The sequence below is a fragment of the Poecilia reticulata genome, linkage group LG8 (assembly GCF_000633615.1).
Source record: "Poecilia reticulata strain Guanapo linkage group LG8, Guppy_female_1.0+MT, whole genome shotgun sequence".
In the NCBI taxonomy this organism is placed as follows: domain Eukaryota; kingdom Metazoa; phylum Chordata; class Actinopteri; order Cyprinodontiformes; family Poeciliidae; genus Poecilia; species Poecilia reticulata.
The window spans coordinates 4,064,914-4,078,640 of NC_024338.1; the positions used below are offsets into that span (position 1 = coordinate 4,064,914).

Here is a 13,727-nt window from a genome sequence, read left to right on the forward strand (position 1 = left end):
ACACGCACACGCACACACACACACACACACACACACACACACATACACACGCACGCACACACACACACAAAAATAAATCAAATACAATTGTATCAGATTTCTGCAGCACAGAATGGCCAGCACCTGCTTTTCAATTATTTTTTTTTAGACAAATTCAATTCTGAAAAATGTGGCTTGCATAGGTAATTAGCCCCATTTGATGCGATACCCTTAAATAAAAACAATGATCCTGGCAGTGGAGTATAGATGGAGATGTCTTGAGGAGGATTTGTGTTTCTGAGGTGGTTTTGCTGGAGCAGCTGGGTCTTGGAACCCACAAAGTGGCCAAAAGAAAGTTGGAGAGTGTCTCCAACTTTCTTTTGGCCACTTTGTGGCCAAAAGAAGCGACGATGTGACGATGGGGGACAGAATTTTCAAAGAAAGTCATAAATGTTTGTGGAAAGGTGGCAAAAATTGAGAGTAAAATGTTTTGTCCAAACTAATTCTTAAGCTAATTTAGACCTAACTTGACTCATCAACAAAACTCTTCAATACAATCCGTGGTCTTAAAGCACAATGTGTTTGTGCTTTATGACTCTCTATTTATTTGCATGTTGGTCATATTTGAGTGTTTCCAAACATCAAACCAATTTAAACATCAGTCACAAACAACAGAAATAAAAACAAAATGCAGTTTTTAAATGAAGGTGTTTATTATTAAGGGAGAAAAAAATAAATCAAAGTCTACATGTGTGAAAAAGTGATTGGCCCATAAACTTATAAACTGGTTGGGCCAGGATTTGGGATTTTGTTTTTTTTTTGGTAGCCAGCAGAATTTATGTTTATGGTTTAAAATGGTACTATGTGCCTGAAAATTAAATAATACCCCATCCTATGTTAAAAAATGACTTTGTAGACATCATACACTGTGCATTACATTTTGGAGCATGCAAAAAACCCGGCTCCAAATCAAACAAAATCTGATCTGAATAAAACACACAATACAGAACAACAGCATCTGAATAAAAAACAGAAATCTGACTGTCAAATGTGGGAATGACAGAAAACTGACAGTCTTGTCTCTGCTCCCATAACTCGATGCCCCCCCCTCCTTTGACCCAGCAGCCTCCAAACCTGTTTTTGTCTTTCTGCTGTGCAAAAAAACACACATTAATAAGCAGGAATATGAGAGCTAACTAGCCCAAGAGCTCATCCATGGCAAGCTACTCTTACAAACAGAGCCCTGTTTGTTTGGATGCATTGACGTCACGGCTGACGCATGGCTGCCTGGAGTGGCCGGCTTCATCAAAGGCCTCTGCTCAGATTCGTACAGAGGTATTATTAGCCAGCAGAGGGAGATAGATAGAGAGGAGGGGGCATAGGTGGAGGAGGTCAGAAGGAGGCTGGGCTCAATAGGGAGGGTGAGGAGACTAAATGAACAGTGAAGTTTCAGGTTGTATTTTTTATTTATTTTATTTTTTGTCCCTTATCAGCAGTAAAGAAAGCAAAAATTAGCTTTACATCTTTAAAGTGATAACCGAACCACCTGTAAAATCAATAGACTTGTTTATAAGTTACAGTAAAATGGCAGAAGTGGAAAGTGTAACGTGTTAAAAATGTATTCCAAATTCATCAAAATAGAAATTAACTATTGTGGTGGATCCACATATTGGCTCTCTCCTGCCACTTAGTGGACAAAAATGGAACTTGATGTTTTTGAAATTCGAATGTACTTACACTTTTAATACAAATGAATACTGCCGTGTATATTCTTTTTATGTATAATATGCAAAACATTTTCAAGAACATTTTCTCTTTAATTAATTGACATTTTCATTGTTTTCTGTAACCTTTCTTTGTTCTTTTCTGTTTATTTGTTGTTTTTTTTATTTACTTCTTGATTCTGCACACCTGAGTGCGGCTGGTTTAGTTGAATCAGTAATTTCATGCTTTAACAAGTTTGGCAGTTCTATCCAAATCAAATTGAGGCAATTTGGTTTGGATAATTTTTGATTAATTAAATCATTATTTGAAATGTGTTTGTTCACCTTTATATTCTTTTTCAGTTTATCTTGGTTTGATAATAAATATGTTTGATTTTAGTGTAAAGAAAAGCAGAAACAGAAGAAATCTGTAAGGAGGCAGATACTTTTCCCCAGCACAGTGTATGATACCATAAATATTTGTTTGACCTGGTATAGATTAGAGTATAATCACAAATAATGTCAGGGCTAGATTTATATTTTCATAAACCATATAATCCAATTGATTAATATAGGATTCCAGCTGGTTAGAAGTTGGTTGGAAGCAGTTACATACTTAAGTAACTTGTTGGTGGGGAATTACTTTTAGTCCTTTTACTATACCAAGCTTTTTGCTTTTACTTTAATATTTGTAGAAAGTATGGTACTAGTAAAATTTCTCCATACTCTATTCATTGAATGAATAACAAACATGTTTTAACAAAAACTCCATGACACAGACACCCACAGTTTAAGGTGAAATCTTCTGTTTGTACACCAACTTGGTTGTTCTACTGTTATTTCCTATTCGCTAAGCCCATTGTGACATTTAGGTTTAGTGAATATACAGTAAACACCATGTACTGTCACTGGAAATATTCTACCTTGTTATGACACGTAAAAAAGATTTCACGTCGAGATTTTCATAGAAACATACTGATTAGAAAAAGTGTTTCTTCTGCTCAAAATGTTATTTTGTATGTTGTTGTTTTCTTCAATTTTAGAACTTACAAATAACTATTTTTAGTCTGTCTGACGACATCGTTGTAAATATCAGATGTTACGAACTGTTAGTACAGAGAAAAATAAACTGTTACTCAGTACCCGAGAAGCACCTTTGCGGATTATTTTTTGCTCTTAAGTAATTTCTTGAACGGCTACTTTTTACTGTCACTTGAGTAAAATGTTGAAATAATGATATTCTTGTATCATTTTGGGTGCTCTGTGTCTGGTCGACTCAGAGGGTGGCGGTACCGTATCACGAGGCTTGTTGTGCCACCGTGAGTCCCCCTCAGAAGAAGAAGTAGAAGACGACGTAGAAGTGAAAGAAGAAGAACGCCGTCGTATGCTAGCTATAATGACAAGTTGCTAAGCAGTTATTGAGACTTGACAGAGCATAAATGTGAAGAACGAAGCTGCAGAAAGACTCGTGTAGCGCTGCGGGCAGATCATGCAGCGCTCCAAAAGGTAATGAGCCGTAAAGCCCCGGGGTCTCGGCTCAGCGGCGCCCACAAACTGCGGCCACACTGGAACGACTGGCAGCCCAGGTTGGTTGGTACTCTTCTCAAAATAAAACGGTGGCTCTCAGGGGGCCTGGGTGTTTTGCTGTGTTGGGCTGTGGCCAGATGGGAGCCAGATACCTCCGTGTTTTCGCTTCAATCTTACACCCTCCTCTCCGTTTAACCGTTTTATGTTGCAGTCTGTGAAATAGCTGGAGCTGCAGTAGCAACACAAGCTGTTTTAACCAGCCTCCATCACGGTGTGCCGAGCTCACAGCTAAAGCTACTCGGAGGACGTTAGGAGCGGTGGCTGTTTTGGGGTTTACAGACAAGTGGCGTGTGGAACATATGAGCCAAAGACAGAATACAATTAATTCTCATCTTAATGACAACACATTCCCTGTGAACATTAGTCCGAACGTGAAGCGTTAGCCCGTTAGCCTTCCCACACCTCTGTTCGCGCTGGCTAACGATGCTAGTCAGCTGAAGGAAGCCGCCACCCTGCTGTGTAATGTTACCTACCGCCAAGTCACTTCCGGAAACCTAGATGCAAAAATAGGACTGCGCTCACATCGTTTCTTATTGCGGTGATAATTCATAAACACGGCAAGTCAACACAGCAATGAATGAACCCCGAGAGTCAGTGGAACGTCGTGGGGAAAGCCCTTTGTAGTGTAGCAACCTGTTAAAGGCCCGAGCTCACCGTGAGACAAGCAGTGTAGAAAGCACATTACCTGTCACTTCTGTGTGTGAGTCTTAAGGCCACATCTCACCAATATCTATTATGTTTAGAGTCAGTAGGTTGCACCTGCAGCTCGGTAAATCATCATGACAACCCCGACCCGCACAGGTCAGCCTCAGTGTTTCACACTTTGATTTCAGCAAACTGGAAACAGTCCAGAGCAGGAGCATGCAGAGAGAAAGGCGTCAGGTACAGCAACACTTCAGAAAAACAATCTGCTCAATTAAACCAGCCAGGTAAAAAACTCAATATAAACCCACACACAGGTCCATCTCCACCTGCTTCTCCTTGCACTGATAATGATCAGCTGATGAAGCAGATTTATCCAGCCTAGGCCTGACTACCTACTTCACCTTCCACCAGTTTTTCTTTTTTTAATTGGAATTGCACCATAAAATACAAAACTGAATCTTAGATTTCTATTAGTTGTAAAATGAACAGGAATGTTTGAAATATCAAACTTTTTGCTTTTTATCTTAGCTGACGAAACAAATGTATGAGTTTCATTAACTGAATACAGAAATAAGTGACTTTTTAATGACGCATTGATTAATTGTGATGCACTCGTAGACATGCAAGAGGAGCACACTGCCTCTCATTTGTCTGTTTGGTGACCAACAAGTGTTTTAACAAAAAAATGTAAAGCAATAAATTTACTTACTCCTCATGGTGAGACGTTCCCAGAACAAATCACCACTGAGGCACAATCTTAGGAAAACGTGCAATTCCACTAAATGAATATTGTGATGACTGCTTTGGTTGTGATTAACTTACATCTTCCTGGCTCTTTTCTTTCTTTTCCATCACTACTTTCTCTAAGCTTTAAGATCTTATGCACAAAATTCTGTCTGGTTTGGTCATGAAGTTTGGTTGGTCTAATTACAGTGCTGTCAAAGTGTCTGCCTCCTTACACTTTTATTTTCTTAATTGATTTCAAATGTTCCCAACCTTCTGCTTGTGTAGTCAGCAGTAGATTTGAGACCAAAATCAATGTAATTGCAAGGCAACTGAAGATGACTTAAATGGTAGTATCCAATATTAGTACTGCTCTTAACTATTCTCACACTATATTACTGCCATGCTATTTACTATAAACAGTCACCATGTCTTCCTTTGGAAATTGATGTTTACACAGAAGCAAAGACCTACAACACACAGAATGTGTTGGCTAATCCCACACCTGTCATTTAATGCAGCATAAAATGGAGTCAAATCAATAAGAAGTTAAATAAATGGCTAGTTTTTTTTTTCAGTGCCAGAGCAGCAGATGTTGGCTTGAAGCACTTATTTTTGTTTTGTTTTGTTTTTTTGTTTTAAACCTTGTTGAGATGAAAAAGATGAATTTTATTTTGGAGCAGCTGCTGTCTAAAGTCTGTTTGCTTTGGAAGCAGAAATACAGTTTTTGTTCATTTATTCCAAGTCATATAATTATCATAACATCCACTAATGTTATTACTTAATAACATTGTGTCTTAATATTGTGTAACTCTTGTACGCTTCTTGTTAAATCTGACCCTGCATCACATGTCTAGAATATGGTCACACCTTTCAGCCCATGAGGTTTTGTTTCCAAGCAGCCAGTCATCTTAAAGTTGACTGATTTTGGTATTAAATTAAGGTATTGCTGATGCATTCTATCTACACTCAATATACAGTATGGTCAAATCTCTGTCTCACTTTCCTAAATCATTATGAATTTCAATGTCACTCCTGTTGCTTTCTTTCACATGGCCTGGAATAGAGCTCCCAAAGCCAATATGAATGTTAGCTTACAAAAACCAGTGCAGTAAAACCTTTTTTTTTTCTTGTGCTTTTTCCATGAACGCCTCAGAGGTGACGGCGTGTCATCCCTTCAGGACAAAGTGAAGTCCAGAGAACTTGGTTCTGGACCACCGTATGACGTATTGCCCCCCAGGTGCCCTGAACAGCCTCTGCTCCACAGTGATGCCTACGGTGCTGCAGATGCACATCAGGAGGAGGGTAAGGCTGTCTAAGAGTAGAGGCTTTCTGTATAAGGAGATGATCTATTTGATTCACATCCTAGCCCAGGGTGAATCAAATAGATTCTGACTTATCTATGTCTACAGAATGTCTACAGATTCTGACTGTAGACATTCTGACTTATGTCTACAGACAACAGTCTGTAGACATAAGTCAGAAAATCTACCAGGTAGCTTATGGTTCTAGAAGCCTTACATGCCCACTCCACTAGAGGTCTCACCACCTTGTGGACCTTCTTCAGTGGATGTCTGCACTGCAGGTAGCCTGGTTACTCACTAAACTTTAAGGTTCAAGGTTGTAGGTTTTCAGATTGAGATCCAAAATAGAGGCTATGAAAGAGAATGCCAGGTCATTCTTCAGCCGATTTAGCATCGCCCAATACCAACCTGATACAGAAAAATAGCAGAATTGACAATTAGGAATCCTAAATATAATGTAAAATAAGTAATAAAACATGACATCACTCTGAGCATAGAACGAGACTGAATAGATCTGTCCTTATCACTGATAATAGATCACATTATTACTGATGGACTTTTTTTCAATATTGGGACCAATACAGATATTAATATTTGTTTGGTGCCTCGCTAACTTCCTCCCCATGATGTCATTAAAAAAGGAGGGAACTATGAAGGTGTAACTAAGTTGTTGAAATTGTTGCACATTAATATCAGTTTCTATTCATAATATCAGTGGGAACTGTTCACCATGAGGCAGCAGAAAAATCCATGAGGCCACAGTATTTACATTCACACACAGCATAGTTAATTAAGTTGTTCTAGTTATTAATAGCTATTTTGTAATTTCAAAGTGTCTGGCCGGTGTCACAAGATGATGAGAACTTCAACAAAAATACTCTGAATTGCATGGTGACCAAAGAGGGTTGTACGTTTCTCTTTTGCTCCAACCTGTCACGTTTCCTCTCCATAGCTGGATATGAAGTTGAGCCCGGTGTGTGTGATACAGCATTTGGTTGGAAGTCGCTGGGGGAAGAGTTGAGGCCCAATGACGTGACGTCGGATCTGACTACTTTTCAGCATGGAAATCGTGCTTTAGCTTCAAAGGAAATGAGGAAATCGCAGGGTAAGCAGGGACAACCTGGTGAAGCTCTGACATAAGAATTTAACGTCAACATATGACGTCGCAGTAGTCATCAAAGTGTCATTATGTGAAAAGTCGTAATCTCAAAGGACTGCCTGAATGAGACATTTCGTAGGACATACTATTTAAAATGATGAATTCAGACTCTAAGCAACTCTAACATATTTAGACAGTTGAATGAACTCTTAGCTAAACGGCTAAGATACGTGTGTCGTAGTGCTGTATGTGATAAGTCAAGTTTATCATTAACCACGTTGTTCATAGATATCTGACAACTGAATTTAAAAAAACGCTCTTTGCTGTGATTTCAAACTGTTTTTAAAAGTGCTATATGAATGAACTTGACATTGATATTTCAGCAACAAGGCATTTCAAAGTGCTTTACATGACAAAAGAATAGTACAATAACTAATTATGAAGCAAGAAACAAACATTACATTTTCTCAAACGCCATCATCAAAAACATCAGGAACAATCATCAGATATACTTCAAATACATTGATCAATGTTCCAGTTGTTATGAATCAAAAGCAGCTGCAAGCAAATGAGTTTTTAGCCTTGATTTAAGGAACTCTGTGTTTGTTCCTGATTGGTGGTTCATGGTATGGACGTTGTGTTTTTCTCAAGAAAGAAAATACATTCAGATCAATCATAATTCATATGGTTATCCCAATTTTTAGCAAAAGTATTGCAGTTAAAATTCTCCTGCTGCTTCATCCTGACTGTGGCGTGTTTCTGAAGATTAGTTTGAACAAACTGATTCTACAGTTTTTTTGGGGGTCAAATAACACATGCTTCATTGTAAGATGCATCTTTTCTCTTAGATAGTGTGTCTTAATTCACAATAATCAGACTGGAAATAAATAAAAAGAGGACAAAAAGAAAAACAACCTATATTGTCAACAAAAGCTAATTATTGGGAAAAAAAGTTAAATAAAGCCTATGCTGGAATGAAGCCAATCTTAAACATCAGATTAAACATGCTAGCCACAGTCGATTTCTTCTTTTTTTTAAACTGCTGTCAAGATTTCCATGCAGCATAATTTCACACGTTGAGAATAAGACATCCAGAAAACATTCTAAAGGTGTGTGTTTGGGTGTGTTGGTGCAGATAGAGGGATGGCTCACTCGGAGGAGTCTCGACTGGCCAACCTCCTGCGCAGAGTCTCCAGGGAGGACGACCGTGACCGGAGGCTGGCCACCCTAAAGCAGCTGAAGGAGTTCATCAGCCATGGCGAGAGCAAAGTGGTCAGTCACGTTCACATTGTTTTCCTTTTGACCATCGTAGTAGCAAGACTATGGTACATCGAACCACAGCTGCTGTTCACAACTAGGAATGTTGTGCCGTTTTCTTTTGCAGTAATCTGTCTCACCCTGTGTGTCTCGTTTCAGACCATGGTCAAACAGCTGGACACCATCCTCAGCACTTTGAATGATATCTTGAATGAGAGGTAAGAAGCTGTGAGCTGTACGTTTGTGAAACGATATGCTTGTGTGGAGAAAAGTGAAAATGTGGGATATGATTGGTTCAGGACTAATTATCCTGTCTTTAAGTGTGATTGTAATCATTCCTCAAGACCTGAAGAGATTGGGTAATGGGCCCAGTTGCGCACAGTTCAATGTGTCGGGTATAACCCCAGCTTGGGGAGGGCTATGCGTAGAAGAGCCAACATGTAGCTCACCAAACTAGCTCACGACAGAATCTTGCGGTACTTGAATTAATAAAATCAATGTGCTTCTTAGCCAGTTTCACTGATAGGGTGAGGCACCCCCCCGGAAACACTGGGAATCTGCAGTACAGGCTAAGTAAATACTGCCGATTTACTTGATATTGAATCGATACCAAAAATATGCCGTATCGCACACCTGCACGTTTTTGCACTTTTCAAATGTTAAAGTTATAAAGTCAGCACAAAAAAAAGCCTGTGATCAAGATTCACACAAGCACACGGTGAACTATAATTTGTGGCTTGGAAAAGAAGGCCTGTAATAATGGAGTAGAACTGAGCAGTCATAAAAGGAGGGAACGGTATTATATAAAATCAACTTTTTTGAGCTTTACATCATGTTATGATTTTATTCCTTCACCAAAATCATACCTGAGCTGTTGCCCTGATTCTTTCATACATATTTAAGAAACCCCTTAATCTCCACGGCAACAATTCAGCTGTGGACCAACCCCGACCTTACAGACGCAGCTCCTCTTCAGAGCTGCCGTTTCTTAGAAGAGCAGACTTCCCTATTCACTCCCATTCTCAGATCCTTTAGACTAGCCACCAGCAATTAGCAAACACCTGGTGGAACTTTACATTTGCTGAACTCATTATACAAGCTGCTCTAAGCCTCTCCCATCTCTGGACTTTGTTTCATTCATGGCTCTGAACCCTGGTGATAAATGTCTCCTTCCTGGCAGCAAGTCTCATGAACACAGTTTAGATTTCTAGCAGTGACTCTTCCTGTATGGTGTGTGTGTGACCTTTGCTCCCTCCTCTGCATGATTCCCATCTGCAGCAGTAAGCTGCTGTGGGAGCTGCGTCAGGAAGCAGCGGCCTGCGTCGGCCTCCTCTGCACGGTGCTCAGCTACGAGGCAGAGCGCATCTTCAAGTGGCTTTTCACAAAGTTCAACTCTGGTGGTCGTGATGAAGTGAAGCTGCTGTACCTGGTGGCAACGCAGCGGGCTCTGGAGGCTGCCGGGGAGAGGAAGGCCTTCTCTCACATCATGCAGGTAACGGCTCTTTAACGCTCTGTGGGCCGCACAAAGTGTGAGCTGTTGATTGGCAGAGCCTGTAGGAACTGTGGTATGCTCTCTGCTCCAGCTGGTGATGAGCAACCTGCAGTCCATCCTGGAGAACGTGGACACCCCAGAGCTGCTCTGTCAGAGCGTCAAGTGTATTCTGCAGGTGGCCCGCTGCTACCCACATGTCTTCAGCACCAACTTCAGGGTGAGCACTCCAGCATCGCCAACTTCCTGCTTTAAGTCTCATGCATCCACACCCGCCTTGACCTGAGTTCCTATGCAGTTTGCAAAACCACCAAGCTTAATTAAAGCTGAAGAATGTAACTTTTATGAAAAGGTTTTTTACATTTTGTTAAAACTGTCACCATGTCGTGACAGTACGGTGTAAGACAGATGATCTGTGAAAAATGTAGCTCCTCTGCCTTCTCTTACTGCCAACTAGAAACAACCAATCTGTACATTTAACAGGAGTACATGAGATTGATTGACAGCGCTCAGCCCCTTTGGTTGTTTTTGGTCGGGAACGGCGCATTTCTTCAGACGGCAATAGCAGCTCAGGAAGGAGAATGATTTCACAGATTATCTGTCTCATAAGATGGTGACAGTTTTAACAAATATGGATGCACTTTAAAGGAATTTCCTGTCTGGATAATGTACAAAAGGAACATTTGTCCGGAAAATTATTAGCATTTCTGTAAATTATTGCATTACTTGTCCTTCACCTAAGCCTGTCTTAATTAATCAATTAGTCTCATAATAAATTAAGCTTAGGAAACTTTGGAAAATCAAGCAGAGAAACACGGATTTCTGACCTGAGATGTGAGAATACTGCTGAGGATAGAACAACATCTGGACTCACAGCAGCTCCAGTTCCTCATGTCTGTCCATATTCTCCCACAGGACACAGTGGACATCTTAGTGGGCTGGCATATCGACCACACCCAGAGGCAGTCACTCACTCAGCAGGTTTCAGGTCAGTTTGTTTCTTGTTGACGTCACACTGAACATTTCTGAGCAAATCCCAGACACTTACTAAACAGCAGAGTGTTTTGTTTGTCAGTCTGTTTTGAGACTGTGAATAAAGGAGGTCTTTTCACATCTTATTGTATGTTTTGAATTTAATTTTAGCTTTAAAAAAACCCCAAACAAAACTGTGTATTTCTCCATGTGTCGTAGTCCAAGAACTGTAACCGTCATGTTGGTCTCAGGCTGAATGCAAGTACATCTCAAAAAATTATAATACACTGAAAAAGTTCAACGTTTTTTGTTCCTCATTTCAGAAAGTGAAACTCATATTCTATAGAAATATCATGCATAGTGAAATATTTAAAACCCTTATTAACAGATAATGAAAGCCCCCGAATCCAGAAAATGAGAAAATATTACAGAGTGATGGAAGCACAGAGGACAAGGAAAAAAAAAAGAAAGAGGAAAATATTCAGCTACCACAACTGATGTAGTTATCACGATATTTAGCCGTATCGGTAGCCCAGCTGTATGAAAGCATGCAGCTTGGCATCAGTCTAAACGTTGTCTGATGAGTCTCCTCCTGTGTGTAGGCTGGTTACAGAGTCTGGAGCAGTTCTGGGTGGCAGACCTCACCTTCTCCACCACGCTACTGGGCCAGTTCTTAGAAGACATGGAGGCATATGCTGAGGTGACTTCATGTTTTTGTTTTTAAAGTGGTTTGTATTCATATTCTACTTTGGGCCTATAGATGATGTATAAAATGGAAGACCTTTCTCAGTTCAGGGACTGGGCTCTGACTTGAGTGATTTACATTAAGTGTGCCTGCTCTGTGTAGGACCTGAGTCATGTGACGTCAGGTGAGGCGGTGGATGAAGACATCCCCCCTCCTTCTGTGTCCCTGCCCAAGTTGGCGGCTCTGCTGAGGGTCTTCAGCACCGTGGTCCGCAGCATCGGAGAGAGATTCAGTCCTGTGAGAGGACCCCCCATCACTGAAGTCTACGTCACTGATGTAAGAGCGCTTCACAGGGAAAGTCTCTGTACTGTCAAGCAAACATATTAAACCTCAGATTATCTGCCTCATGTTATTCTGTCATGACATGGTGACAGTTTTAAGAAATATGTAAAAAAAAAAAAAAAAATCATATTGTTTATAAAAGTTAAATACTGCAGCTTTAATAATCAGAGAGCTGCATATAATTGGACACAAAGTGTAAAGATTGGGACATCGTTAGTGATGTCTTACAGAAGTATTAAGCCTTCTGGAATTTTTTTCTTTCTTTTTTTTAGTCCTAAACCACAAATGCATTATGTTTTGTCTGGATTTTATTCGTCTGGCCTACAGTTAATAGTGCAAAGGAAAATGATGCATAGGTTTGAAGTCATTCTTGATGAAACCCAACCTAGTTTTCAAACATGATTGAACATGTCTTGTTAGTGACGTTAAAATGAAGTGACCTCCTCTGCCGTTTGCCTTTAAAGGTTTTAAACAGAGTTCTGGCGTGTGTGACGGCAGCCAAGCAGGTCCAGTTCTCCGAGGCCGTTCTCACAGCAGGGAATGAGTGTGTGGGTGTGTTGCTGGCCAGTGTGGAGCCCACCGGTCAGCTCATGGAGGCGGTCCTCGCTTATGGCCTGGACCAGCTGGACTGCTGCCTGGCCTGTGGCTCCGACTACAGCCTGGCTGTGCTCAGTCTGCTCACTCTGGTATTGTCATTTATACAGTTAATATCTTTTTTGCTTTTAATTTAGTTTAAGGTTGAATAAATTAATTGTGATGAATGTTGAAATAAATGTCAACTCATTTAGTAATTGATTTACTATTAACTGGAGCATAAAGAATATACAGTCATATGAAAAGGTTTAGGCACCCCTATTAATCTTAATCATTTTTATTTCTAGATATTTTTGTGTATGCAACAGCTATTTCAGTTTGATATATCTAATAACTGGTGGACACAGTAATATTTCAGTATGGAAATTAGGTTTATTGTACTAACAGAAAATATGCAATATGCATCGAAACAAAATTTGACAGGTGCAAAAATGTGGGTACCCTTATCATTTTATTGATTTATTCAAATCAAAAAATTTATTCACATTTTATTGATTTGAATAAATTTATAAAATTATTTATTTTATTGATTTATAAAATAAATCAATATTGATTTATTAAATAAAATAAATCAATATTTATTGATTTATTTTATAAATAAAATTTTATTTTTTTTACTTTTTTAAAAAATAAAAAAAATTATTTTTGCTCCAAGTGTTGAAGACGGCTTCACGAAGGGCATCCACTGTCTGGAACTGATTATTGTACACTTCCCTTGCCATCCATCCCCAAATGTTCTCAATTGGGTTTAGATCCGGGGAACATGCAGGATGGTCCAAAAGAGTGATGTTATTCTCTTGTAAGAACTCCTTTGTTAGGTGGGCATTGTGAACTGCAGCATTGTCCTGTTGAAAAACCCAATCATTACCACACAGACGAGGGCCCTCAGTCATGAGGGATGCCCGCYGCAACATCTCCACATAGCCAGCTGCTGWTTGACGCCCCTGCACAACCTGAAGCTCCATTGTTCCATTGAAGGAAAACGCACCCCAAATCATGATGGCGCCCCCACCATGTGCCGTGTAGAAAACATCTGAGGTGGGATCTCCTTGTCATGCCAGTAACTTTGGAAGCCATCAGGACCATCAAGGTTACATTTTTTCTCATCAGAGAAGACAACTTTCTTCCACCTTTCAATGCCCCATGTTTGGTGCACCTTGCAAAGTCCAAACGGATAATTTTGTGGCGTTGAAGAAGACGTGGCCTTTGAAGACGTTTTTTGTTTCTGAAGCCCTTCTCTCACAGATGCCGTCTGATGGTTATTGGGCTGCAGTCAGCACCAGTAATGGCCTTAATTTGGGTTCCGTGTCTTGACGAATCGGATCCTGCGGCTCAGAGCTGGTGACAT

General features: G+C 40.0%; 1 protein-coding gene across 2 annotated transcripts in view; it reads left to right on the top strand.

Moving 5' to 3' along the window:
- The first annotated feature begins 3,024 nt into the window (after positions 1 to 3,024).
- smg1 (SMG1 nonsense mediated mRNA decay associated PI3K related kinase) overlaps positions 3,025 to 13,727 on the top strand; it is a 52,522-nt gene continuing 41,819 nt past the window's right edge. The window contains exons 1-11 of one of the 2 annotated variants that reach the window (XM_008415217.2): positions 3,025 to 3,268; positions 5,794 to 5,942; positions 6,894 to 7,046; positions 8,176 to 8,312; positions 8,457 to 8,515; positions 9,576 to 9,789; positions 9,881 to 10,006; positions 10,702 to 10,774; positions 11,361 to 11,458; positions 11,606 to 11,779; positions 12,250 to 12,471. In XM_008415217.2, the coding sequence (XP_008413439.1) occupies positions 3,192 to 3,268; positions 5,794 to 5,942; positions 6,894 to 7,046; positions 8,176 to 8,312; positions 8,457 to 8,515; positions 9,576 to 9,789; positions 9,881 to 10,006; positions 10,702 to 10,774; positions 11,361 to 11,458; positions 11,606 to 11,779; positions 12,250 to 12,471 (1,482 nt within the window). In that variant the 5' untranslated portion in view covers positions 3,025 to 3,191. Of the gene's footprint in view, positions 3,269 to 5,793; positions 5,943 to 6,893; positions 7,047 to 8,175; positions 8,516 to 9,575; positions 9,790 to 9,880; positions 10,007 to 10,701; positions 10,775 to 11,360; positions 11,459 to 11,605; positions 11,780 to 12,249; positions 12,472 to 13,727 lie in introns of both variants that reach the window. The other variant, XM_008415216.2, reaches the window with a different exon arrangement.